This window comes from Dendropsophus ebraccatus, chromosome 3, assembly GCF_027789765.1.
Source record: "Dendropsophus ebraccatus isolate aDenEbr1 chromosome 3, aDenEbr1.pat, whole genome shotgun sequence".
NCBI classification, from domain to species: Eukaryota; Metazoa; Chordata; class Amphibia; order Anura; family Hylidae; genus Dendropsophus; species Dendropsophus ebraccatus.
The window spans coordinates 185,777,367-185,805,357 of record NC_091456.1 but is presented as its reverse complement, the minus strand read 5'-3'; the positions used below and the strand labels follow the sequence as shown (position 1 = coordinate 185,805,357).

The window sequence follows — 27,991 nt, the reverse complement described above, 5'->3', positions numbered from 1 at the left end:
CTTCCTGGATAACATGGTGATGTCACGACCCGACTCCCAGAGCTGTGCGGGCTGTGGCTGCTGGAGAGGATGATGAGGGATGCTTAGTGTCCCTCCAGTAACCTGTGTCCCTCAGTGTCCCCCTGCCATCATCCTCTCCAGCAGCCACAGCCCGCACAGCTCTGGGAGTCGTGACATCACCATGTTAGCCAGGAAGTGACATCACCATGTTATCTGGGAAGTGACAATATCATGTTATCCAGGAAGTGACATCACCATGTTATCTAGGAAGTGACAACACCATGTTATCCAGGAAGTGACATCACCATGTTTATCAAGGAAGTGACATCACCATGTTATCAAGAAAGTGACATCACCATGTTACCCGGGAAGTGAAGCCTTGATGCAGTAGTAAGTGCAAGGAAAAAAGCACTTTATAAGCATTTCCTGTAATAAGTGTATATTGGTGATTTGTATAACTTTTGGGGTGGCAATACAATACTTTAATAAAAATTTCGCCGGACTTCTCCGTTAATGTGAATATTAAAAGTTAAGTTTTAGAGGATCCCATCTGTGATTATAGCATATACAAGGCATCTTCTTTTTGTCTAATGATATATTGTCATGGACTTTGCTGTGATTATCTTCCCATACTTATCAGCTGCTGTATGTCCTGCAGGAAGTGGTGTATTTTTTCCAGTCTGACACAGTGCTCTCTGCTGCCACCCCTATCCATGTCAGGAACTGTCCGGAGCAGGAGAGGTTTTCTAGAGGGATTTGCTGCTGCTCTGGACAGTTCCTGACATGGACAGAGGAGGCAGCAGAGAGCACTGTGTCAGACTGAAAAGAAAACACCACTTCCTGCAGGACATACGGCAGCTGAAAAGTAGTGGAAGACTTGAGATTTTTTAAATAGAAGAAGCTTACAGATCTATATAACTTAGTTGGATTTGAAAGAAAATAATTTTCGCTGGATAACCCCTTTAAACCCCGTAGGTGTCCCGATATGAAATGATGTGGGATATTCTATGCACACGGTGGATATACAGGTGCCTCCTCTGTATGCTATTCCCTATATAGCACACACAGTTTTCCCTTTCGACATAATCGTTATCAAAATGTAAAAGCTTTATTTATTTTATTTATTTATTTTTACAAATTGGCAATACAGTAATCCTAAAGGAAAAAAATAATAGATATTTCCCTGTGTAAGTTCGATGATTTTTAAGAAGATAAATATCTTTTAGACATGGATATGCCTCAGATGTTTAGCAAGATCTGTTGTCCAATTGAAACATCTCCCATCGAGGACAAATATGGCTTCTCTCTCACGTGAGTTCTTTGATGTCGAACAAAATATAATTTCCGAGCAAAACATTTCCCACATTCTGAACATGAAAACGGTTTCTCCCCTGTGTGAGTTCTCTGATGTATAAGAAGATATGATCTCCGAGTAAAACATTTGCGACACTCAGAACATGAAAAGGGTTTTAGTCCAGTGTGACTTCTCTGATGTTGGGCAAGACGTGATTTTGTAGCAAAACATTTTCCACATTCAGAACACGAATATGGCTTCTCTCCTGTGTGAATTCTCTGGTGCTTAACAAGGTCCGACTGTTGAGAACAACATTTCCCACATTCTGCACATGAAAATGGCTTCTCTCCTGTATGACTTCTTTGATGTATAACAAGATTCGATTTCGCAATGAAACATTTGCCACATTCTGGACATGCAAATGGCTTAACTTTTACGTGACTTTGACCATTGCCTGATTTTGTGGTAAGAAATTTCCCACTTTCTGAAAATGACTTCTCTTCTGTGTGAATTATCTTATGTTTAACAAGAGCTGCTTGTTGGGAATAACATTTCCCACATTCGGAACATGAAAAAGGCTTCTCTCCGGTGTGAGTTCTTTTATGTCTAAGAAGATGTGCTTTACGGACAAAACATTTATCACATTCTGAACATGAAAATGGTCTCTCCCCTGTGTGAGATATTTGATGTCTAAGTAGATGTGCCTTCCGAATAAAACATTTGCCACATTCCAAACATGAAAATGTCTTCCCTGTGTGAGTGCTCAGATGTTGAGCCACATTTGGTGTCTCAGTAAAACATTTCTCAAATTCTGAAAGTGAATATAGTTTTTCCTCTGTCATAGCCCATTCATGTTCAACACCCCATGTGTGACTTATATTCTGTTCAGTCTCAGGTGAATCAGAAAGCAGAACCAGCTTAAAAGTATCAGATGGAATTTCGGGGCTGTCAAGAATTGGGGGTATATCCAGAATAAAGGAATTCTCTTCATGTTTTACTTCATAAGCTTTACAGTCTGAAGGTATCAGATGTTCCCCTGAGCTCCTAATACAGTCAGCTGCCAAGAATAGAAATAATATATTTACATCCAAAAAAGAGCCCATGGAGCCTGATTTAAGAGTCCCCAAACACAGGACTAGCCAGATATCCCTCCGGGCCCAGCCAAGGGGTGGCTCCTGTAAGGAAACCACCATATTAAGTGGCCCTATAATTCAATGTAATGACAAAAGAAAAACCAAGGCCAGGTATCCATCCACAGACAGCTGTTTCGGGGTGTTGCCCCTCATCAGTGTGGAGCAGGATTCTGGCTAGGTGGGAGCAAAGCCTAGTAGAGCCATAAGAGAAACAGATCACTGTTTCTAATATTATATTTACAATATAACATTCCTATATATAAATTTCAGTTTAGCTTTCCCAGCATGTAACATTAGGGCAGGTAGCTATATCAAGATATATGTACCACAAACTTGTGGCAATAAAAAAAGCCCAAGCCCATAGTCTCATATAACAATAGGAAATATAAGCTAATTTTTTTAATAGGAGCAATAGAAATCAGAATATAAATTCTGCATTGTATAACTTACCTGCTAATAGGAGGGGCTGCTGATCCTCCAGCATCACATCCTTGTACTGATCCTTGTGTCCTTCTACATACTCCCACTCCTCCATGGAGAAATAGACCGCCACGTCCTGACACCTTATAGGAACCTGACACACACAATGATCACACAGTCATCCCCCCCACCCCTCCAGTGGTGTTACTGTATAATGTCCCAGCATTCCCAGCAGCCACAGTCTCACCTCTCCACTCAGCAGCTCCACCATCTTGTTGGTGACTTCTAGGATCTTCTCTTCCTCCATTTCCTCATGTATCAGGGGCCCCGGGATTGGGCTCAGGGTTCTTCCCCATCCTTCACACCCAGGGGCCCCACAGCGCCCACTAGAGGACTTCTTCACTACTGTGTAATCCTGTGTATGGAGAGACACATTACTATCACTCCATCCATTCCCAGAATCCCTCACCTCTCCAGTCCTATCCATCTGTTATTCCATAGATAAGAATGATGTCATGATGACATCACTCCCACAATCCCTCACCTCTCCAGTCCTATCCATCTGTTATTCCATAGATAAGAATGATGTCATGATGACATCACTCCCAGAATCCCTCACCTCTCCAGTCCTATCCATCTGTTATTCCATAGATAAGAATGATGTCATGATGACATCACTCCCAGAATCCCTCACCTCTCCAGTAAGCCGGAAGAGTATTTCTAGGGTGAGGGTTATTATCCTCTCCGCCATCTTGTCTCTGTCTTTCTTCATCCTTGATCCGTCAGTCATGGAAATTGTAAGAACCTGAATGGAAAGAAGATGATACTACAATAATAAGGGAAATGTTGGAGGAGATATAACTATATATATATATATATATATATATATATGAGACAAATTATTCATAGATAGATTGGAACATGAGGTGAATCCCAGACTTCACCATTATTGATGTCTGGCACATGACAACAATTTCTGTTGTTGTTATACAGCAATCACATGGAGTATATACCGGAATCACTGTGGTTACCAATGTTGAGGTAGCTTTGGGGGGGGAATATATGTGATATGTTTGATTTGTCAGGTTACCATTCCCTAATGTGCTAATGTGTAAAGGAAACTTAAAGGGATTGTCCAGGATTAGGAAGACACAGCTAATTTCTTGCAAAAACAACATAATCGGTGTGTGGTATTACAGCTCAGCTCCATTCACTTCACTGGATCTGAGCTGTAATACTGTAGTGTACAGGAGTTGGGGGTTTCTCTAAGGTCCGGCAGAGAATGGACCCTGTATTGTATTAATATAGATTTGATAATATATTGGTAATTCTTTATTGTATTATAGAGAGGAGCCATGCTGGAGATGGGTCACCTTTATTATCCACACACACCACACTCAGGGAGTCACCATAACAACACCACCTGCCTCCTTAGTGTACTGCACTAGGTAGGAGAAAGGTCCGGAAAGAGGGCGGAGCTATTCTAATGAGCTCCCCATAAGAGGCAGTTGTGACAGGAATTTCCTGGTCAGTTGAGGGCAGCTGTGGCAGGAGTAACATCCTCTGAGGGGACCACAGCCTGTGAGGAGATTCACTGGGGTCAGCACCACAACTAATGGAGACTTATAGGAGCCAAGGAGCTTATTTTACTGATGAACTTACCAATAGAGCGAGCCTGATCTACTTACTTATCAAGGTATGAACACTGAGGGCCAACTTCTCGACATACCCTTAGTGTATTCTGGGAACCGAAACGTTGTGGCTTACGGCACGGGCCAGATACCCTTAGCCCCTAGACAATCCTGGGCGAGCAGGTACGTCCTGGGCCGCCTAGGGGAGTTCAGAGCGGGGGAGCACAGCCACTGCGGTCCCGGATGCTATATGTAGCCCGGGACCGTGGCTATTAGCAGGCACAGTCCGATCGGTGCTAATTAAGTATTCAGATGCAGCTGTCAAAGTTGACAGCTGCATCTGAATACTTCTTGCAGCCTGTTCCTTGTTGTCTAGTGGGGGGATCCCCCCCCAAGCGATGTTGTCCCGGAGGAGCAATCCCCATGTCCTCACCCAGCTGGGATCTGCACGGTAATGGTGCTGATCCCGGCTCGGCACTCGATTGCTTTTGGCTGCAGCAGCCGAAAGCAATCGAGTGCCGATCTCATTGATCTATGTAGTATAACTATACTGCATAGATCTCAATAAGAGATCAGTGTGCTTATACTAGAAGTCCCCCAGGGGGAATAACCCTAACCCCAGGGGGGCTTCTAGTATAAGTGTAAACCTCTGCCGCGTCATCGGCTGCTCAGCCACAATTGGCTGAGCACAGTTATGCTCAGCCAATCGTGGCTGAGCAGCTGATGACGCGGCAAGGGGGGCTGGCATGAGGGACGGCTGGAGTGGTTCGGCCGGCCTCCCGAAGATGTTATCATTGTCCCAAGATGGCGGCCAGGGTCGACACATATGCGGTGAGTATAATGCACCACACTTCCGGGGTGGGGGGGAACACGGGGAAGGGGGCCATTCACTTACATAACACACATTACAAAGTTGTATAACTGTTGTCTGACAAGAGTGGCGCTGTTTGGCTGGATAGCCATGCACTCCATTGGCAGACGTAAGTGCTGATCTAGTAAAACATAAAATACAGCAATATTATTTCACTGTAATACTTCTGACCCATAAATTAAAAAACATCAATAGCTGAATTAAAATGGTAACAATAAAAAATACAACTGACCCCACAACAAGCGACAGAAACGAAGGAGATAGGAACAAGGAAGGAATCAATGGGAAACCAAGAGAAACTTCATCGTTACAGCTCAAAACCGCCTGGTGCTGAAGGGGTTAAAGGTCCTGCTGTCCCTCGGTGATTCCACACATCCCTCCGCCTGCAGAGCTGTACAGGAGCCGTGTGCTTGCAGGACCTGCCGTGATGTCACAGTCATGTGATCAGTCACATGGAGGAGGAGGAGGAGAAGTCACATGATCAGGGGCTGCTGCTCAGTGTATGCAGGACTCTGCTGTGCTGGATGAGCTGAAGTGATGTGTGTGCAGCAGAGCTGTCTGTGATGTGTGTGGAGCAGAGCTGTGTATGTGTGTGTTATATATGCCTGCAGCTGAGCTGTATGTGTGTAATGTACATGTAGCTGAGCTGTATGTGTGTAATGTACATGTAGCTGAGCTGTATGTGTGTAATGTACATGTAGCTGAGCTGTATATATGTGTAATGTACATGTAGCTGAGCTGTATATGTGTAATGTACATGTAGCTGAGCTGTATGTGTGTAATGTACATGTAGCTGAGCTGTATGTGTACACAGTATATCTGTATATATGTAATGTACATGTAGCTGAGCTGTATGTGTGTAATGTACATGTAGCTGAGCTGTATGTGTGTAATGTACATGTAGCTGAGCTGTATGTGTGTAATGTACATGTAGCTGAGCTGTATATGTGTAATGTACATGTAGCTGAGCTGTATGTGTGTAATGTACATGTAGCTGAGCTGTATGTGTGTAATGTACATGTAGCTGAGCTGTATATATGTGTAATGTACATGTAGCTGAGCTGTATGTGTGTAATGTACATGTAGCTGAGCTGTATGTGTACACAGTAGAGCTATATATGTGTGTGTTATACACTACTGTCAAATACTGTCTCCAGCAGCCGCTCCATGTGAGGTCCCCCAGTCTCCAGCAGCAGCCGCTCCATGTGAGGTCCCCCAGTCTGCAGCAGCCGCTCCATGTGAGGTCACCGAGTCTCCAGCAGCCGCTCCATGTGAGGTCCCCCAGTCTCCAGCAGCAGCCGCTCCATGTGAGGTCCCCCAGTCTCCAGCAGCAGCCGCTCCATGTGAGGTCCCCCAGTCTCCAGCAGCAGCCGCTCCATGTGAGGTCCCCCAGTCTCCAGCAGCCGCTCCATGTGAGGTCCTCCAGTCTCCAGCAGCTGCTCCATGTGAGGTCCCCCAGTCTCCAGCAGCCGCTCCATGTGAGGTCCCCCAGTCTCCAGCAGCAGCCGCTCCATGTGAGGTCCCCCAGTCTCCAGCAGCCGCTCCATGTGAGGTCCTCCAGTCTCCAGCAGCTGCTCCATGTGAGATCCCCCAGTCTCCAGCAGCCGCTCCAGGTGAGGTCCCCCAGTCTCCAGCAGCAGCCGCTCCATGTGAGGTTCCCCAGTCTCCAGCAGCAGCCGCTCCAGGTGAGGTCCCCCAGTCTCCAGCAGCTGCTCCATGTGAGGACCCCAGTCTCCAGTAGCCACTCCATGTGAGGTCCCCAGTCTCCAGCAGCCGCTCCATGTGAGGTCCCCCAGTCTCCAGCAGCCGCTCCATGTGAGGTCCCCCAGTCTCCAGCAGCTGCTCCATGTGAGGTCCCCCAGTCTCTAGCAGCCGCTCCATGTGAGGTCCCCCAGTCTCCAGCAGGCGCTCCATGTGAGGTCCCCCAGTCTCCAGCAGGCGCTCCATGTGAGGTCCCCCAGTCTCCAGCAGCCGCTCCATGTGAGGTCCCCCAGTCTCCAGCAGCCGCTCCATGTGAGGTCCCCCAGTCTCCAGCAGCTGCTCCATGTGAGGTCCCCCAGTCTCTAGCAGCCGCTCCATGTGAGGTCCCCCAGTCTCCAGCAGGCGCTCCATGTGAGGTCCCCCAGTCTCTACAGGCCGCTCCATGTGAGGTCCCTCAGTCTCCAGCAGCCGCTCCATGTGAGGTCCCCCAGTCTCCAGCAGCCGTTCCATGTGAAGTCCCCCAGTCTCCAGCAGCTGCTCCATGTGAGGTCCCCCAGTCTCTAGCAGCCGCTCCATGTGAGGTCCCCCAGTCTCTAGCAGCCGCTCCATGTGAGGTCCCCCAGTCTCCAGCAGCCGCTCCATGTGAGGTCCCCCAGTCTCTAGCAGCCGCTCCATGTGAGGTCCCCCAGTCTCCAAAGCTTCTGAGGTCTCCCTGTCTTTCTTTACTATATCTAAGTTCTGCGGCTCTAGATGCAGGGAGGGAGGGAAACAATCCCCTCACTGCCAGGCATGATGATAGGACATCAGTGTTTACCTAAGGATCCCATCAAAGAGGGGCATTCTGTGGAACTCGATTCACAGAAGACATTATTACTATATGGAGGGCACAGCAGGGGACATTATTATTCAGGGCACAGTAGGAGGCATTATTTCTATATGTAGGGCACAGCAGGGGCATTATTACTATATGGGGCACTGCACTGGACATTATTACTATATGGAGGCATTATTACTATATTAAAGGCACAGCAGGGAACATTATTACTATATGGGGGGCACAGCAGAAGGCATTATTACTGTATGGGGGCACAGCAGGGGACATTATTACTGTATGGGGGCACAGCAGGGGACATTATTACTATATGGAGGGTACAGCAGGAGACATTATTACTATATGGAGGGCACAGCAGGAGGCATTATTACTATATGGAGGGCACAGCAGGAGGCATTATTACTATATGGAGGCACCCAAGCTTAAGACTGTATTACACAGCATGATTTGTAGGAGCAAGCAAGCACCAACCTGTCAGGTCAGCGCTCACTTCCCGCTGACTGTCTGTGCTATTACACACATAAACAATGAGCAGGGAGGAGTGGGACAGGCCGCCTGGATGATCCTTGGATTGTCCAGGCGGCCCATTGAGGTCAGTGGCGGTCTGCTGTTAAAGAAAAAAAAATTAAATCTAGTAAAGAAAAATAGTCTAGTTACAAGGTTGGTTTATAAAAAGACATTTATTGGCTATAACAGAAACATTGTTAAATGTTCTCAGTTGTTTTCTCTTTCACTTATAAGACGTAACCTTACTGGGACTGTAATGGTTGCATTTCTTTCTTGTACAAATTGTTAATAAAATGAATTCCAAAGAGTAAAAATCAGCTACTCTCCTATGTGAGTTCTTTGATGCCTATTAAGAGATGATTTCCGAGTAAAACGTTTCCCACACTCTGAACATGAAAATGCCTTCTCCCCTGTGTGAGTTCTCTGATGATTACTGAGTGTGTGTTGCTGAGAAAAACATTTACCACATTCTTGGCATGAAAACGGCTTCTCTCCTGTGTGAGTTCTTTGATGTTGAGCAAGATGTAGTTTTCGAGTAAAACTCTTACCACATTCCAAGCATGAAAATGGCTTCTCTCCTGTGTGCGTTTTTAGATGTCGAACAAGATTTAATTTTTGAGCAAAACATTTCCCACATTCTGAACACAAATATGGTCTCTCCCCTGTATGAATTCTCTGATGTCTAAGAAGATATGTTTTCTGAGTAAAATATTTCCCACATTCTGAACATAAAAATCTCCTGGTTCCTGTGTGAATTTTCTGATGTTTCACAAGATCTGACTGCAGGGAGAAACATTCCTCACATTCTTCACATGAAAATAGCTTCTCTCTTGTGTGAATTTTCTGATGTTTAACAAGCCGCGTATCCCGGGAAAAACATTTCCCACACTCTAAGCATGAAAATGGCCTCTCTCCTGTGTGAGTTCTTTGATGTCGAACAAGATGTAGTTTCTGAGTAAAACTTTTCCCACATTCTGTACATGAATAGGGCCTCTCCCCTGTGTGAATTCTCTGATGTCTATAAAGATGCGATTTCTTATTAAAACATTTCCCACATTCTGAGCATGAATATGTTTTCTCTCCCATGTGAGCTGGTTGATATTGAATAAGGTGTAATTTTTCATATTCTGAGGAGGAAGATGGTTTCTCCTCTGTCCATGTTGTCTGATGTGTAACATCTCTCACGTGGCTTACATTTTGCTTTATAGCCTGTGATGCATCAGAAGATAGGGCCTGCTGAAACGAACAGGATGAAGTCTCATCGATGTGTATATCTGGTATAAAGGCTTGCTCTTCATCTGTATATTGTATGATATGATCAGCTGATGACATCAGATATCCAGAGCTCTTGGTACAGTCATCTGCCAAGATTAAAACATTTAATATATAATATTTTAACATTTTATGACCAGCAGGAAGTCTGCCTTTTTTTTTTTAACATGTAAATATATATATTTTTTATTCTTAATTCTTCCTTAATGGTGTCCCGGCCATTAACCCCTTCAAGACCAGCCCATTGATGCCAGGTGAAATTAATGCAATGATCCTCCCCGTCTTCTAAGAGCCATAGCGCTTTTATTTTTCCACCTACAGGGCTGGTCGGGGTGCCATTTTTTGCGCCATGATCTCTAGTTTTTATTAATATCATATTGGTGTAACAGAAAAATTTCGATCCCTTTTTATTCATTCTTTTTCTGATATATAATTTTTTAAAAATCAGCAATCCTAGCGGGTTTTTTTGTGTTTTTTTTCCGTTTAGGCCGTTCACTGTGCGGGGACAATAATGCTATATTTTAATAGATCGGACAATTCCGCATTCTATATATATAATATGTTTATTTTATTTATTTATACATTTTTTATATTTTTTAATTGAGGGGGGGGTTATAAGGTTTTTTTTAATACTTTTAAAAACTTATTTTAATTACACTTTATTTTCACTTTAATCATTAGATTGCATGTACTGATCTATGCAATGCCATAGCATAGATCAGTGTTATCGGCGATCTGTGCATACAGCCTGCCTGAGAGTAGACTATGCATGGATGGCTGATCTGACAGGACGGAGATAAGTGGCTTGTCCACGCCTGTCGGTACAAGCGATTGGGACTCCGCAGCATGGCTGCGGAGGTCCCAATCACTTAGTGACAGGTGCTTGTCCCGTCACTGAATACCTTTAACGCCGCGATTGCTAAAGATTGCGGCGTTTAAGGGGTTAATGAGAGGCAGCTGCGGGATTGCAGCTGCCTCTCATTATCCTCAGCTCCCGGGACACTGATGTGTGCGGGACCGCTCTCACTGCAGCAGTCCCGCACACATCAAACCCCTTTACAGTCAGGACTGTATATGTACAACCCTACTGCACGGGGTATGTGCAGTAGGAACGTATATATACAGATTGCTGACGTGAAGGGGTTAAAAAGTCTTAAGTACTCTAGGTTAAAGTGATTCCTTAAAGTCCTCCTGAATGAGGGTCCACAGAAAGTAGAAGAAGAGCTCACTCTGATCTGGGGCATCCTGGAGTTAAATTGGTATTTCACTCTGGTAAAATACATGTTTTGAGTTGCTGCTTTCTGCTGAAGAAAACTGTGTGTGAGCTGTTATCTCAGTATCTCCCTCCTCCTCCTTCCTCCCTTCTCAGACAGCTTACGTAAACAGTATTCCTGGCCACCTGTCTCTGCACTCTGTGAGGCCAAGAGGGCTAATCACAGTAAGGTCACAAGTAACTTGACCTCACATTAACATTACACAGTGCAGAGACAGCAGAAAACAGCAGCTCAGAACTCAGAGAAGGAGACTGAATAGATAATAACAAGTATAGAAGGAATTGTTTGTCTCCAGGAGGAGACATGATTTAGTGTGCATTCTACCAGAGGGGAATACCCCTTTAACGTTAGTTTTAATAATCATGGTTTCCCAACCTTTACATTTCTTTAAAAAACTCTTACAAGTGATCACTCTATTTTCAGTCACTATAGGAATATTAGGTCTGGGCTGTGTACCGGAAAGCTAAACCTGTCCGCCTGCTGCACATGATCCTCACTGTTACTAACAGGTAAATCACAGCTTCCCTTTCATCTCTCATTACCCATAAAGCTGAGGGCAGCTGTCTCTTGTGTAAGTAGCAGTGTACCTACTGATGTCTGTCCACAAAGCTGCAGTAACCCACTACACTTCATATTAGGAAAATTTCATCACGTTTCATGTTATTTTAAACAAAATATATGTGGATTCCCAATAAAAGCAGTGTAATATGGGACAAGATGGACAAGGCAGGCGATGTGCAGTTGTGTGGGGGTAATAGTAGTACTAGCAGTGTCAGCAGGATGACTGTGGAGAATGTGTGAGTGTTCTCTGCTTTTAGTGGATCCCACTTACCTGGGCAGCTACCTGTAGGAATGTCCTCCTTACACTGCTCATCACTGCTCACATCTGTCTCTTCTTCTTTTACCTTTATGTCTATATCATTACTATAGTTCATATCCTTCCATGTTGTGATGTCATCCTTATACTGTTCATCACTGCTCGCATCTGACTCTTCTTCTTTTACCATATTGTCCACAGCAACATAATAGTTCAGATATTTTCCTATAGTCATGTTCTCCTTATACTGCTCATCACTGCTCACATCTGTCTCTGGAGCATTAATATTGTTCCCATCTTCCCCCTGATAAGATGTGAGAGAAATATTGTAGAAGTCATCAGACAGTAGGAGAAGTCAGGTGGGATGTACTGATCATAGGGAACATCTCCATCTACCTGATCCTGAGGAAGAAGAGGACGGGGACATCTCTCTGGTGCTGTTCTCTTACTGGATCTGACTGGAGGGAACACATACAGAGACTGAATTCATTCTTTCCATCCAGATAATACAGAGAGGAGGTGTGTATATAGTCCTGTCTATTACCTGCTGATGGGAGGGGCTGCTGATCCTCCAGCATCACATCCTTGTACTGATCCTTGTGTCCTTCTACATACTCCCACTCCTCCATGGAGAAATAGACCGCCACGTCCTGACACCTTATAGGAACCTGACACACACAATGATCACACAGTCATCCCCCCCACCCCTCCAGTGGTGTTACTGTATAATGTCCCAGCATTCCCAGCAGCCACAGTCTCACCTCTCCACTCAGCAGCTCCACCATCTTGTTGGTGACTTCTAGGATCTTCTCTTCCTCCATTTCCTCATGTATCAGGGGCCCCGGGATTGGGCTCAGGGTTCTTCCCCATCCTTCACACCCAGGGGCCCCACAGCGCCCACTAGAGGACTTCTTCACTACTGTGTAATCCTGTGTATGGAGAGACACATTACTATCACTCCATCCATTCCCAGAATCCCTCACCTCTCCAGTCCTATCCATCTGTTATTCCATAGATAAGAATGATGTCATGATGACATCACTCCCAGAATCCCTCACCTCTCCAGTCCTATCCATGTTATTCCATAGATAAGAATGATGTCATGATGACATCACTCCCAGAATCCCTCACCTCTCCAGTCCTATCCATCTGTTATTCCATAGATAAGAATGATGTCATGATGACATCACTCCCAGAATCCCTCACCTCCCCAGTCCTATCCATCTGTTATTCCATAGATAAGAATGAGGTCATGATGACATCACTCCCAGAATCCCTCACCTCCCCAGTCCTATCCATCTGTTATTCCATAGATAAGAATGATGTCATGATGACATCACTCCCAGAATCCCTCACCTCCCCAGTAAGCAGGAAGAGTATGTGTAGGGTGAGGGTTATTATCCTGTCGGCCATCTTGTTCCTGTCTCTCTCCATCACTGAATCAGTCGATCACAACAAGTCACTTATATAGATCTCATCCTCAGAGGATCTTGCACTGTAGGAACCTGAAAGGAAACAAGATAAGACGGCGTGTAATGATTGTGTACGGCCGTGGGCGGAAATGTCCAAACTATTCTGTCTCATAGTCAGACTCTCCTAGTTGCCCATAGCAACCAATCACAGCTCAGGGTGATACAAGACTTTAGCATGAAAAAAAAAAAAAAAAAAAACACATAGATTATTAAAGGATACAATTGCTTGCATCCACCTCCTCCCGACAATTGTGAAAAAAACGTATCCTTTGCGGAGTACCCCTTTAAATCGCACTTCTATCTTTTTCAGTTTCAGCCTATATACTTTTTCCTTCTCCATGATACATTATACGGCCAAGAAACCGGTCCCCAAATACAGCTACATAAAGGAAATACAAGGTTTCTTACTGAAGAATCAACATAGTCATGTCCTGAAAGGGTTAAAGGGGTTGTAAAAAACAAACAAACCATGACTACTTCCTCCCATAGACACACCTCTTGTCCTGTTATGTAAATCAACTCATCTCAATTCACAGCAAAACCCAAACCGGAGAATGAGCCAAAACATCCATGTCCTTAGTCATTCTGGAAAATCCCCAATTCCCTCATCCCTCCACCTGCAGAGCTGTACAGGAGCCGTGTGCTTCCCCTGTGCTTCCAGGACCTGCCATGATGTCACAGTCATGTGATCAGTCACATGGAGGAGGAGGAGTCACTTGATCAGGGGCTGCTGCTCAGTGTATGCAGGACTCTGCTGTGCTGGATGAGCTGAAGTGATGTGTGTGCAGCAGAGCTGTCTGTGTCTGTGTGTGATGTGTGTGGAGCAGAGCTGTGTATGTGTGTGTTATATATGCCTGCAGCAGAGCTGTCTGTGTCTGTGTGTGATGTGTGTGGAGCAGAGCTGTGTATGTGTGTGTTATATATCCCTGCAGCAGAGCCCTGTGTGTAATGTACATGTAGCTGAGCTGTATGTGTGTAATGTACATGTAGCTGAGCTGTATATGTGTAATGTACATGTAGCTGAGCTGTATGTGTATAATGTACATGTAGCTAAACTGTATGTGTGTAATGTACATGTAGCTGAGCTGTATATGTGTAATGTACATGTAGCTGAGCTGTATATGTGTAATGTACATGTAGCTGAGCTGTATGTGTGTAATGTACATGTAGCTGAGCTGTATGTGTGTAATGTACATGTAGCTGAGCTGTATATGTGTAATGTACATGTAGCTGAGCTGTATGTGTGTAATGTACATGTAGCTGAGCTGTATATGTGTAATGTACATGTAGCTGAGCTGTATATGTGTGTAATGTACATGTAGCTGAGCTGTATGTGTGTAATGTACATGTAGCTGAGCTGTATATGTGTAATGTACATGTAGCTGAGCTGTATATGTGTAATGTACATGTTGCTGAGCTGTATGTGTTTTGGTGCCCTAGGCAGAGAAGGCAAATTGTGTGGGCCAACTTGAAGTTTTCCCCTGGCTGTGAATCCTCTCTCCAGAATCTGATAGAGAAGCATTTTAGGCTCCAGCACATACAGTAGTTAGGTCCCCTGTACCCCTATATAGTAGTTGCACCTCTCTGTGCCCACATAGTTTTAAGGTGTCCCTGTGCCCCAACTTAATAATTAGGTATGCTCTGTGCCCCAGTATAGTAGTAAGGCCCCTCTGTGCAGTCCCAATATAGTATAGACCCCTGTGTGCTGCCCCAGTAGTATATAGACCCCTTGTGTGCTGCCCCAGTAGTATATAGACCCCCTATGTGCTCCCCCAGTAGTATATAGACCCCTGTGTGCTGCCCCAGTAGTATATATATCCCCTGTGTGCTGCCCCCAGTTGTATATATGACCCCTGTGTACTCCACCAGTTGCATATATGTCCCCTGTGTGCTCCCCCAGTTGTGTATATGTCCCCTTTGTTCTGCCCCAGTAGTATATAGACCCCTGTGTGCTTCCCCAGTTGTGTATATTTATGCCGTGTGCAGCCCCCAATTGTATATATGCCCCCAGTTGTATATATGTCCTCTGTGTGCTGCCCCCAGTTGTATATATATACTCTTTTTGCTTCCCCAGTTGTATATATGTCCCCTGTGTGCTGCCCCCAGTTGTATATATGTCCCCTGTGTGCTACCCCACTTGTATATATGTCCCCTGTGTGCTACCCCACTTGTATATATGTCCCCTGTGTGCTGCCCCCAGTTGTATATATGTCCCTTTTTTGCTGCCCCCAGTTGTATATATATGTCCCCTGTGTGCTGCCCCCAGTTGTATATATGTCCCGTGTGCTGCCCCCACTTGTATATATGTCCCCTGTGTGCTGCCCCCAGTTGTATTTATGTCCCTTTTTGCTGCCCCCAGTTGTATATATATGTCCCCTGTGTGCTGCCCCAGTTGTATATATATGTCCCCTGTGTGCTGCCCCCAGTTGTATATACACTCACCGGCCACTTTATTAGGTACACCATGCTAGTAACGGGTTGGACCCCCTTTTGCCTTCAGAGCTGCCTCAATTCTTCGTGGCATAGATACAACAAGGTGCTGGAAGCTTCCTCAGAGATTTTGGTCCATATTGACATGATAGCATCACACAGTTGCCGCAGATTTGTCGGCTGCACATCCATGATGCGAATCTCCCGTTCCACCACATCCCAAAGATGCTCTATTGGATTGAGATCTGGTGACTGTGAGGCCATTGGAGTACAGTGAACTCATTGTCATGTTCAAGAAACCAGTCTGAGATGATTCTAGCTTTATGACATGGCGCATTATCCTGCTGAAAGTAGCCATCAGATGTTGGGTACATTGTGGTCATAAAGGGATGGACATGGTCAGCAACAATACTCAGGTAGGCTGTGGCGTTGCAACGATGCTCAATTGGTACCAATGGGCCCAAAGAGTGCCAAGAAAATATTCCCCACACCATGACACCACCAGCAGCCTGAACCGTTGATACAAGGCAGGATGGATCCGTGCTTTCATGTTGTTGATGCCAAATTCTGACCCTACCATCCGAATGTCGCAGCAGAAATCGAGACTCATCAGACCAGGCAACGTTTTTCCAATCTTCTACTGTCCAATTTCGATGAGCTTGTGCAAATTGTAGCCTCAGTTTCCTGTTCTTAGCTGAAAGGAGCGGCACCCGGTGTGGTCTTCTGCTGCTGTAGCCCATCTGCCTCAAAGTTGGAAGTACTGTGCATTCAGAGATGCTCTTCTGCCTACCTTGGTTGTAACGGTTGGCTATTTCAGTCACTGTTGCCTTTCTATCAGCTCAAACCAGTCTGCCCATTCTCCTCTGACCTCTGGCATCAACAAGGCATTTCCGCCCACAGAACTGCCGCTCACTGGATGTTTTTTCTTTTTCGGACCATTCTCTGTAAACCCTAGAGATGGTTGTGCGTGAAAATCCCAGTAGATCAGTAGTTTCTGAAATACTCAGACCAGCCCTTCTGGCACCAACAATCATGCCACGTTCAAAGGCACTCAAATCACCTTTCTTCCCCATACTGATGCTCGATTTGAACTGCAGGAGATTGTCTTGACCATGTCTACATGCCTAAATGCATTGAGTTGCCGCCATGTGATTGGCTGATTAGAAATTAAGTGGTAACGTGCAGTTGGACAGGTGTAACTAATAAAGTGGCCGGTGAGTGTATATCCACTGTGTGCTGCCCCCAGTTGTATATTTATATTTAGGTCACTGAGGCAACATCATGAGGTGCTGCCATCTTCTATTGTCCAATAGGGACAACCTAATTACCAATCATCGAAGGAGACAACCCTTTACCAATCATCAGAGGTGACAACCCTTAACCAATGTAACGGCACATGGTCGTGTCCATTATCCCGTACCTGCACTGCACTTCGGTCATCTGTTTGCTCTCCTGTTCTTTCTTGGTTTGCTTGTCTTCTGGCATCTTCTCACCTGTGCTGAGCAGGCATTCTGGGGAATTGAGCTCCCTCTAGTGGCAGGTGCACATCTGTTCACCTGTATTTAAAGGCTCAGCACACAAGTTCTAGTAAATTCTAGGCTCATCACCTCCAGACCTCTGTGCTCTTTTGTTGGGGTGTTTCAGTCAGCAAACCACGCCTCCGCCACCTTCCTAGCGACCTTCTAGCCGTTTGGATCTTGTTCCATTCCTTGTTCTCTGCTCAGCTCCAATTAGAGCTTAGAACATCTTCATACTGAAAATGGACGGCAGAAGTAGAATGTCTAGTCCCGGGCTCCAGAGCTCCTTTATTTCCTCCTGTCGGTAGTCACTGGGGTCCTTCTCTGAGGGCAGCAACCTGTGAGTTTTCTGCAGTGGGGTCCATCCTGCTTTAACCCCTTAACGACAAAAGGGCGTATATTTACGCCCTGTTGTCGTTAACGGCATTCAGAACGGGGTCGCCGCCGCCGCGGTCCCGGGTGCCGCATGTAGCCCGGGACCGCGGCTATTAGCGGGCACGGTCCGATCGCCGTGCCCACTAATAAGGTAATCGGAGGCAGCTGTCAAAGTTGACAGCTGCCTCCGATTACCGGAGGCATCCGTTCCCTGGTGTCTAGTGGGGGAGATCGCTCCTCCAGGACGTTGTCCTGGAGGAGCGATCTCCGTAACTGAAGCTGGCCGGGGACCGCTCCAAGATGGCGCCGTCCCCGGCTCGGCACTCATTTGTTTTCGGCTGCAGCAGCCGAAAGCAAGAGTGCCGATCTCATTGATCTTTGCTGTATAACTATACAGCAAAGATCTCAATGAGAGATCAAAGTGTATATACTAGAAGTCCCCCAGTGGGAATAACCCTAACCCCAGGGGGGAATAACCCTAACCCCAGGGGGGGCTTCTAGTATATGTGTAAAAAAATAAAAATAAAGTGTTATCAATAAAAAGCCCCCTCCCCTGATAAAAGTCTGAATCACCCCCCTTTTCCCAGGTTATAAATAAATAAGCATGTTTGCTATCGCCGCGTGCGTAATCGCCTGAACTATTAATTAATCACATTACTGATCTCGCACGGTAAACGGCATAAGCGCAAAAAAATCCCCAAGTGCAAAATTGCGCATTTTTGGTCGCATCAAATCCAGAAAAAATGTAATAAAAAGCGATCAAAAAGTCGTATATGTGCAATCAAGGTACCGATAGAAAGAACACATCATGGCGCAAAAAATGACACCTGACACAGCTCCATAGACCAAAGGATAAAAGCGCTATAAGCCTGGGAATAGAGCAATTTTAAGGAACATATATTTGTTAACAATGGTTTGAATTTTTTACCGGCCATCAGATACAATATAAGTTATACATGTTATATATCGTTTTAATCGTAACGACTTGAGGAACATGCATAACAAGTCAGTTTTACCCCAGGGCGAATGACGTAAAAACACAATCCCCCCCAAATAAAAAAAATGTGTTTTGTTTTTGTTTTTATTTCACCACACTTTGAATTTTTTTCTGGTTTCGCAGTGTACTTTATGCAAAAAATCAGCCTGTCATTGCAAAGTACAATTAGTGGCGCAAAAAATAAGGGCTCATGTGGGTTTCTAGGTGGAAAAATGCAAGTGCTATGGCCTTTTAAACACAAGGAGGAAAAAACGAAAATGCAAAAATCTAAATTGGCTCCGTCCTTAAGGGGTTAAGGTGGGCTCTGGTGAAAACTGGGGGCTCCGCTCCTCTGAAAAAGTACAACAGCACTCTATGGCGATTCACCTTCTTGTGCCAGCTCTACCCGTTACAACCAATAATTGAAGAAGACAATCCTTTACCAATCATCGAAGGAGACAATCCAGGCTTAGAAAAACACTTTCTTCCACAACCACTCTTATGCTCTGGTTGGGTGGGGTTTTGTAGCTTATAGCCCTATTCCACGGAACGATTATCGTTCATAAACTTGCTCCAACGACCGCTCGTTAATGATCACTAAACGATTTTTTTTTAGCGAACGATAACACATAACGTGAACGATATATGTAGTGTAGCGATTATTTTGCGGTCGTTACATGGTCGTTTAAAACGTTCGCCGGGGTTATCATGACCATAAGACACACCTGCTTTTTTTAAAACCTTTTTACGAACGACTGAAAGATTTCTAATTTTACGAACCCATTAGCGAATTATCTTTCAAAGACCAACGACTTTTTTTCAACATGCTGAAAAAAATTTTGAACAACAGTATAACAATTTCGCCTTTGTCGTTCGCTCGTTCACACCAATTCCACGAAGCGATTATCGTTAACGAGCGGTCGTTGGAGCGAGTTTATGAACGATAATCGTTCCTTGGACTAGGGCTATTACTTCTGTTGAAGTGAATGGAGCTAAACTGCAATACCACACACACAGGTCATGGGTGACGTTTTTGCAAAAGCTGTGATTTTTATATTCCTGGAAAACCCCTTTTAGTCTTTGTGGCGCACTCTATAGGTGTATGATTAAAGGATGATCCCCGAACCATAGCCATTTTCCTGTTGGTTATATACGAATATACAAAATTATTTTTTTTTTCTGGACGTTACAAGCTCTGAATGCTTTTCAATATACTATTCTACCGCCAGTTCATTTGCATGCAAAACCAGGTCCATTTCGTGTTGAGCTCAACGTTTGTGTCTGCTATTCGGTCTAAACGCGACTTTATATAACACATTTGTTAGCGTATACCCTTTTTTGGGGGGGGGGGGGGGGGCGGGGGGTTAAAAATCATGGAATGGAGAGAGGGGGTCTTAAGCCGATGCCAGACAGCTCTATGGGCAGCTTATCTTTCTGAAAAGAGAAGGAACAGAGAATTGAAATCTAACATGACGACGTCCATTGGAGACAGTAGAGAGGCCTTTATACTGTACATATAAGATGGCCGATGTAACTGGTAGTAACTACTTTAGCCCATTGCACCATGGGTGCACCATGAGTTTTTTTCAAATCCTTTTAAGAAAATGTCTAGTGCACCATATTTTTTCAACGTGATGTCACTGGACTCGAATGTCACTACGGTGGCTGTAACTCAATCAGCTATGGTACCAGACCATCCTCCTAAATAGTCACATGTAGGGCGATAGTATAATGAATGAATGAAGCGCGGCTCACCAGGATGATGATCACGGAATTTTCTTTATTAAGTTCACAGACAACGCATTTGCAGGAGACCGGATGGGTCTCTTCATCAGGTCATAGTCGCCACTGTTACAATTCATCATATGTATATAGATAACACAGCAAAGTACAAGCCGGGTCAATTCACATAACATCAAACACACAAGTGTAGAACCAAATATATACTGAGTATAGTGTTCTATATTCCTAATATAAATGAATTCAGAAAATTTATTTGATGGGTCACAAAGTTTTTTTTTATGAGTAACGGGTTACCCACCGAATCTCTCGTGCCATGCATATAAAAGTATTACATAGGACTATATAAATTGTTATATACATATAATCATTACGCCAATGGAAAAGCATTGGTATATCTTACACAACATTATCTACCTATCTATCCCTACCATCAAAACCTTCCTTAAAGAAGCATTCCGGAATGTAAACATTTTTTCCGCCAGAATGCTTCTTTAGCGTCCAATATGTTGAAATCCTTGGCGAAAATTTGTTAGTGTTCTGTTTTATTAGAAGATCTGGTCCATATCTGCCAAAAAAAATTGCTAAACTGGTTCAGTCAACCCTCCCCAGTAAACTTTATAAGTACCATTTACCAGTCCGGTTTTTAATATTCCTTTAAAAGGTGTAACCAACATGGCCACTTTCTTCCAGCGATAGCAGCACTCGTCTCCAGTTTGGGAGCAGGTTTTGCAACTCAGTTCCATTGAAGTGAATGGAGCTTAAAGGGGTTATCCAGCGGTACAAAAACATGGCCACTTTTCCCCCTCTCTTGTCTCCAGGTCAGGCGTGGTTTGCAATTAGGCTCCATTTACTTCAATGGAACTGAGTTTGAAACCCCATCCAATCTGGAGACGAGAGGGGGAAAAGTGGCCATGTTTTTGTAGCGCTGGATAACCCCTTTAATTGCAAACCACACCTGACCTGGAGACAAGAATGGTGCTGTCTCTGGAATAAAATGGCCATGTTTTTATAACTCTGGAAAACCCCTTTAATCCAAGAGCGCACCAGGCACAGCATTGGATAAAGCTATTTAGAATTAAGTCTATCCCCTGCTGCACCTGGAAAAGCCACATCTAACTTACTGCAAAAACAGCGCCACCTCTGTCCTCAGGTTGTGTGTAGTATTACAATGGAACTGGACTGAAAAAAAACTCCTCAAAACTTTAGAGGGGTGCACTTTTTGAAGAAAACGGCTAAGTATTTTTAAGGTTGGATAGTCCTTTTAAGTTACTTAGAGGGAGAGAGTTCCAGGCACAGCAAGTACACTACTGCACAGACAGCATTGCAATGGCACTTTACTAATGAAAGGGGGGGGGGGGGCAGTTTAGCAACTTTTTAGAGAGTGGATCAGACTCTCTAACAAGGTATGTTACTAAATGTTTAAAAAAAAAAATCTTTTACATTATTATAATAAACAGTAAAAGAATAAAATAAGTTACAGTATAAAACAAGTTTCCGTTACATAGTGTTTCTGCGATGAACAAAACCGTGATCTATTATCAATACACTAATAAAAACTATACTCACCAGATCACCTAACAGAATGAAGATCCTTAAAGGGGTATTCCTAGCTCAGCTTGTATCTAGAGATGAGCGAATTTACGGGTTTAGGGCCATGTTTACACACTGTGTTTTTGCAATAAACAACACCCGTTGTTTATTGACAGCGATCAATTACATTAGGGTGTATAGGGGGAGATTTATCAAACATGGTGTAAAGTGAAACTGGCTTAGTTGCCCCTAGCAACCAATCAGATTCCACCTTTCATTTTCCAAAGAGTCTGTGTGGAATGAAAGGTGGAATCTGATTGGTTGCTAGGGGCAACTGAGACCGTTTCACTTTACACCATGTTTGATAAATCTCCCCCATAGTGTAAGTATATAGAACAACTTTATAAGTAAACATTAGTGTGTATAGTGTAAGTGTATAGAACAACATCCGTAGTGTATACACCCTTGTTCTCTGCGGCCACACAAAATAATTAACACTTCTACCATGTACAGCTGCTGTTCAAAGAACAAAATAGGCTGTGCTCACAGTGTAAAGTACGTCTCACAGCCGCACTTTACATTGTAGTCTATGGTAAACTGGAGTGCCGGCAAAACCAAATGTGCCCGCATTCCAATTCAAATCAAATGATGCTCATTTGGCCGATACTATGGATAGGGAATTAGAGGCCCAGATGAGAATACCCATTTAAAGAAAAGGGAGAAGTTCTGGATTTATAAATTAAGGGTATATTCACACGGACGGGCTCGCAGCGAGATTCTCGCTGCGAGCCCGGCAGGTCCTGGCAGTTCCCATACACTATATACTCGCTGCGGTCTAAACGACCGCAGCGAGTATGTAATTATACCGCCCTTAACCCCTTCTGCTCCCGCCCAGCTCCCCTGCTGTAAGCATACTTTACCTGTCCTTGCTGCACGGGTCCGGCGTCCTGCTCTCCCGCCCGGCCAATTAGTGTGTTGCCCAGCCGCAGCCACTGATTGGCCGGGCGGGAGAGCAGGACGCCGGACCCGTGCAGTGAGGAGAGAGGTAATGTATGCTTACAGCGGGGGAGCCGGGCGGGAGCAGAAGGGGTTAAGGGCGGTATAATTACATACTCGCTGCGGTCGTTTAGACCGCAGCGAGTATATATTGTATGGGTACTGCCAGGACCTGCCAGGCTCGCAGCGAGAATCTCGCTGCGAGCCCGTCCGTGTAAATATACCCTAAAGGGGTATTTCCACATGACCTAATATATTTATACTAACAGGATTCATTTAGGTAAATGTTTTTTGTAGAATTATTTTGTAAACGTGTCTCCTAGAGATGAGCCAACCTGGAGCATGCTCGAGTTGATCCGAACCTGAACTTTTGGCATGTGATTAGCGGTGGCTGCTGAACTTGGATAAAGCCCTAAGGCTATGTGGAAAACATGGACATAGTCATTGGCTGTATCCATGTTTTCCAGACAACCTTAGAGCTTTATCCAAATTCAGCAGTCCCAGCTAATGCACGGAGCGGGCAGACAGCGGTAATCGTTGCGGAGGGTTCGAGTTCGTACGAACCCCGTCCGAACCAGGTTCGGACCATCCCTAATAACAACAAACCCAAAAACTTTTTTGAAGGGAATCCCCCTTTAAGTACTTTCCATCTGTTTCTCCCTCCTCCTTCTATTATTTCACTCACTGTCTATTATCTATGCTACCCCCCTCCCCACTTCTTTCCCTATCACAATTTTTTTTTTTTATCGACTTGCCATATATATTTTCTTTTCACGTCCCTGTGAAGTCAGGATCACACGATATTCTTTATTTCCTTTAGTCTTTTATTTTCTTTCCATGCGCAGATTACTTTGGCCTTTCCCAGCACATAGTTTGTTAGTTGGTTTATTGCTCATCCACGACTGGATCACGTGACAGCACTTTAATTTCCAAGTGATCACGAGTCTCCTTTTTGTGGGAAATTATTATTTCTTCCTTTGCATCCAGTCATTATGGTCCTTTTGATGCATTGCTAAAACTTAAGAACGTGCAGTCTTTCACACGGTCCGGGGGCCGTCCAAGTCTGGCCCAGTATGCGACTAGGAAATAACTTGGAACAAGGTGGCTTGAGACGTGGAGCACATATTACAGAATCAGTCTCTTCACATGCCCTCCATAGGCCTCAGCATTCCTGTCACTCCAAACTGGGAGACCCAACCCTGTTTTCTAGGGTCGTATTACACACTCTGGTGTGCATAGTAAACAAGTGCTGATCTCGCTGATTGGCACCCATTTAATAAGCCTATTACGGCTCAATCAGGGCTGCACGAACGACCACAGATTGTTCATACAGCCCTTTGCTTTAACCAGCCGTCAGCTGAACATCTCCCAGTACAGCAGGGAGAAGTGCAGCTGACAGCCGATGATTTTTAAGCAAGCAGAATCGAGCGATCAGCTGATAAAGGAGCACTTTCTCACTTGTAAACTGATCGCTGCCCCTATTATCGGGGAAATATCGGCTTGATTTGATCAATAATCATCTCTCCCCCTCCCATACCTATTCCTACTTGCTTTATTGGGACTAAGCTTTCAGCTGACTGTAAAGCAGGGGAGTCATTACAGCCCTCGGCACTCCAGGGGTTTGGGAACAACATCTCTGACTCTTTGCATCAGAGAATAAAAGTATTTTTATATGTTCTGGAAGCACAGACAGATATCTAAAAGGTACCATGTGTTTCCTTGTCCTTACAGCATCTAACAGTGTCAGCAGTTTGGAACCTGAATTACAGCTGACAGATTCACTTGTAATAGAGATAATATAAAATACTCTGTGTACGTACTTGATACTGTATATAGGTGCGTAATCTTTATTCTATTAATCATCTGTATATATTGTGAATTGCTTTACTTTTTTCTTAAAGGACGTAATCTTAACGTGATGGTTGTATTTCTTTTTTGTATAATTTGTTGGTATAATGAAGCTTAAAAAAGTTTTTTAAAAAATTGCTACTTCTTTGCATGGGTTTTCTGGTGTTTAACAAGAGTTGGCTGCTGAGAAAAACATTTCCCACATTCTGCACAGGAATATGGCTTCTCCCCCGAGTGAGTGCTTTGATGCAGAATGAGATGTAGCTTTCGAGTAAAACATTTGTCACATTTTGAACAGGAAAATGGTTTCTCCCCTGTGTGAATTCTCTGATGTGCAACAAGATTTGATTTCGTAATAAAACATTTTTCACATTCTGAACATGCAAAGGGCCTCTCTCCTGTGTGAATTCTCTGATGTTTAACAAGAGTTGTTTGGCGAGAAAAACTTTTCCCACAATCTGGGCATGAAAAAGGCTTCTCTCCCGAGTGAGTTCTTTGATGTTCTATAAGATAAAATTTCCGAGCAAAACATTTCCCACATTCTGGACATGAAAGTGGTTTCCCCTTTGTGTGAACTACTTGATGTTTAAGACAACGCACTTTTGTAGAAAAACGCTTTCCACATTCAGAACATGAATAAGGCTTCTCCCCTGTGTGAACTCTCAGATGCTTAACGAAAGTCGAGTGCTTAGCAAAACATTTTCCACATTCTGGGCATGAATATGGTCTTGCTTCTGTATGAGTTTTATGATGTCTTAGAAGATGCGATTTCCGAGTAAAACATTTCCCACAATCTGAACATGAAAACGGCTTATTTCCGGTGTGAATCATATCATGTCGAACAAGACTTAACTTTTGACTAAAACTCTTCCCGCACACTGAACATTTAAATGGTTTTTCTCCCGTATGAGTTCTCTGATGGCAAGCGAGATCATATCGCTGATAAAAACATTTCCCACATTCCAAGCATGAAAATGGTTTGTCTCCTGTATGAATTTTTTGATGCTGAGCAAGACAAAATTTCCGAGTAAAACATTTTCCACATTCTAAACATGCAAATGGCTTGTCTGCTGTGACAGCTATTTCATGTTGAACGAGACCCGATGTTGCAGTAAAACACTGATCATATTCTGAATATGAAGATGGTCTCTCTTCTAACAGACCTTCTTCATTTACAACACCCCATCTGAAACGTATATTTTGTGTCGTCTGTGATGAATCAGAAGACTGAACCTGCTTAAAGGAAGAATCCGAGGAAAGTTCTTCACTGTTAGGGGCTAAGGGTGGATCTGGGATAATGGCTTGCTCTTTATATGTATCTTCTTTGATCCCCTGATCAGCGTCTTCAAATTCTGGATGTCCTGAGCTCTTCATACAGTCATCTGCCAAGAATAAAACCTTATAAATAAATGTAATCTTGAAAATAATATTGCTATTTTATATTGTAAAATTTTCTGTTCCAAGTACCATAGCACGTAGCAAAAAATATTAAAGTGCTTTTCCATTAGAAATAGTAAAAAATAAAATAAAATGGGGAACAAAAAAAAAAAAAAAAAGGGAGACATACTCACCCCCCTCCCTTCCCCACGCAGCTGCCATTCCTAACTCTTCCAGTGCTTGCCACTTCTTTCATGCAATAAATGCCAGTTCAGCTAATAACTAGGCCAATGCCAAACACTGCTATGGCCAGCGATTGGCACAAACAAAACAATGGGAGCAGGAAATGGAGAGCACCAAGTAGACTTGAAAACATTGGAAAGGCAGCTGCAGGGGTCCAGGCAGGTAAGTATGTATTCTTTAAAATTTTTGAAATGCTGTCACTCCAGAAAACCACTTTAATTTACAGGGTGGCACGATCTGGAGACTCAATCAGAGAATAGGCTTAAAGGGGTTATCCAGTGTTAGAAAGCCATGGCCACCAAGGTGTGGTTTGCAATTAAGCTTCTTTCACTTTAATGGAAGTGTAGTGTATATTATGATGTGTATTACCTGCTAATGGAAGGGGCTGCTGATCCTCCAGCATCACATCCTTGTACTGATCCTTGTGTCCTTCTACATACTCCCACTCCTCCATGGAGAAATAGACCGCCACGTCCTGACACCTTATAGGAACCTGACACAGACAATGATCACACAGTTATCATCCCACCCCTCCAGTGGTGTTACTGTATAATGTCCCAGCATTCCCAGTCTCACCTCTCCAGTCAGCAGCTCCACCATCTTGTTAGTGACTTCTAGGATCTTCTCTTCCTCCATTTCCTCATGTATCAGGGGCCCCGGGATTGGGCTCAGGGTTCTTCCCCATCCTTCACACCCAGGGGCCCCACAGCGCCCACTAGAGGACTTCTTCACTACTGTGTAATCCTGTGTATGTAGAGAGACATTACTATCACTCCATCCATTCCCAGAATCCCTCACCTCTCCAGTCCTATCCATCTGTTATTCCATAGATAAGAATGATGTCATGATGACATCACTCCCAGAATCCCTCACCTCTCCAGTCCTATCCATCTGTTATTCCATAGATAAGAATGATGTCATGATGACATCACTCCCAGAATCCCTCACCTCTCCAGTAAGCCGGAAGAGTATCTCTAGGGTGAGGGTTATTATCCTCTCCGCCATCTTGTTCCTGTCTCTTTCCTCCGCCATCTTGTTCCTGTCTCTCTCCATCTTATATAGAAGATATTTGCAGAGGATCCTGTAGTGTTGGAAGGTAAATGGAAAGAAAATAAGACAATGTATAATAAAGTCCTGCAAAAAAAAAACACCAGCCAGCAATATAAACAGACAAGGTGCGAATACAGGAGCCGTGTGCTTACAGGACCTGCCATGATATCACAGTCATGTGATCAGTCACATGGAGGAGTGATCAGATGATCACATGATCAGAGGCTTTTGCTTAGTGTATGGCAATAATAGGTTCTAACAATGTAAGGATATGTGCACACTACGGAATACGCGCAGAGACTTAAAGCCGATTCCATTGCATGGCTTCTGCTTGACGTTCCGCCTGTCAATGATATTCGCGGCTAATTCCACCGTCCACCCATAGAAATTGACATGTCAGTTCTTTGGACGAATATCGGAATTCGACAGCAAATGTCGCTGATTCTATGGGACGGGAGAAACTTCAAGCGGAGGCCGCGCAGTGGAATCAGCTTTAAAGGGAACCTGTCACCCCCCCGTGCCGGGGCAGAGCCCGGCTGACCCCCCAGTGGAGACCCTTATACTTACCCTGTGCACAAAGTCCCGCTCTTGTAGCCGAGATATCGCCGATGTAAGCCCAGCGCGCGCGCGCGCATCAGGGATAAGTCCGCCGCCCATAGAGAATGACGGCTCTACTCATTCT

At 44.4% G+C, this 27,991-nt stretch overlaps 3 protein-coding genes across 6 annotated transcripts in view; all 3 read right to left on the bottom strand.

Annotated features, from left to right (window-relative positions):
• The window catches only part of LOC138786703 (zinc finger protein 665-like), a 130,879-nt gene that overhangs the window by 59,998 nt on the left and 42,890 nt on the right, over positions 1–27,991 (bottom strand). The window contains exons 1-5 of one of the 4 annotated variants that reach the window (XM_069963683.1): positions 13,720–13,870; positions 13,109–13,257; positions 12,514–12,681; positions 12,297–12,420; positions 12,149–12,210 (exon numbers count right to left, since the gene is read on the bottom strand). The exons of 1 other annotated variant lie outside the window; for it this stretch is intronic. In XM_069963683.1, coding sequence (XP_069819784.1) covers positions 12,149–12,210; positions 12,297–12,420; positions 12,514–12,681; positions 13,109–13,186 — 432 coding nt within the window. In that variant the 5' untranslated portion in view covers positions 13,187–13,257; positions 13,720–13,870. Of the gene's footprint in view, positions 1–12,148; positions 12,211–12,296; positions 12,421–12,513; positions 12,682–13,108; positions 13,258–13,504; positions 13,613–13,632; positions 13,657–13,719; positions 13,871–27,991 lie in introns of those variants that run through there. 2 more of the 4 variants (XM_069963685.1, XM_069963684.1) reach the window with 2 other exon arrangements.
• On the bottom strand, positions 1,145–12,055 carry LOC138786868 (zinc finger protein 84-like). The gene is made up of 3 exons (XM_069963934.1): positions 11,768–12,055; positions 8,792–9,750; positions 1,145–1,635 (listed from the first exon to the last, which is right to left on the bottom strand). Exons 1-3 carry the CDS (start codon positions 11,985–11,987, stop codon positions 1,240–1,242), a joined length of 1,575 nt encoding a protein of 524 aa, XP_069820035.1. The 5' UTR covers positions 11,988–12,055; the 3' UTR covers positions 1,145–1,239.
• LOC138786769 (zinc finger protein 300-like) lies at positions 23,243–26,748 on the bottom strand. Its single transcript, XM_069963809.1, has 2 exons — positions 26,629–26,748; positions 23,243–26,021 (listed from the first exon to the last, which is right to left on the bottom strand). The coding sequence occupies exons 1-2, from the start codon at positions 26,711–26,713 to the stop codon at positions 24,778–24,780; spliced, it is 1,329 nt and encodes a 442-aa protein (XP_069819910.1). The 5' UTR covers positions 26,714–26,748; the 3' UTR covers positions 23,243–24,777.

What these genes read in the sequence shown, in the direction of transcription:
- LOC138786868 (XM_069963934.1), bottom strand. Translation starts at nt 11,987, where the DNA reads ATGACTATAGGAAAATATCTGAACTATTATGTTGCTGTGGACAATATG. An exon ending in TCCTACAGGTAGCTGCCCAG is followed by an intron (nt 9,751 to 11,767) that starts GTAAGTGGGATC and finishes TAATCTTGGCAG; the next exon opens with ATGACTGTACCAAGAGCTCT. An exon ending in GAACTCACACAGGGGAGAAG is followed by an intron (nt 1,636 to 8,791) that starts GCATTTTCATGT and finishes ACAGGAGAGAAG; the next exon opens with CCATTTTCATGTGCAGAATG.
- LOC138786769 (XM_069963809.1), bottom strand. Translation starts at nt 26,713, where the DNA reads ATGGAGGAGTGGGAGTATGTAGAAGGACACAAGGATCAGTACAAGGAT. An exon ending in GCAGCCCCTTCCATTAGCAG is followed by an intron (nt 26,022 to 26,628) that starts GTAATACACATC and finishes TATTCTTGGCAG; the next exon opens with ATGACTGTATGAAGAGCTCA.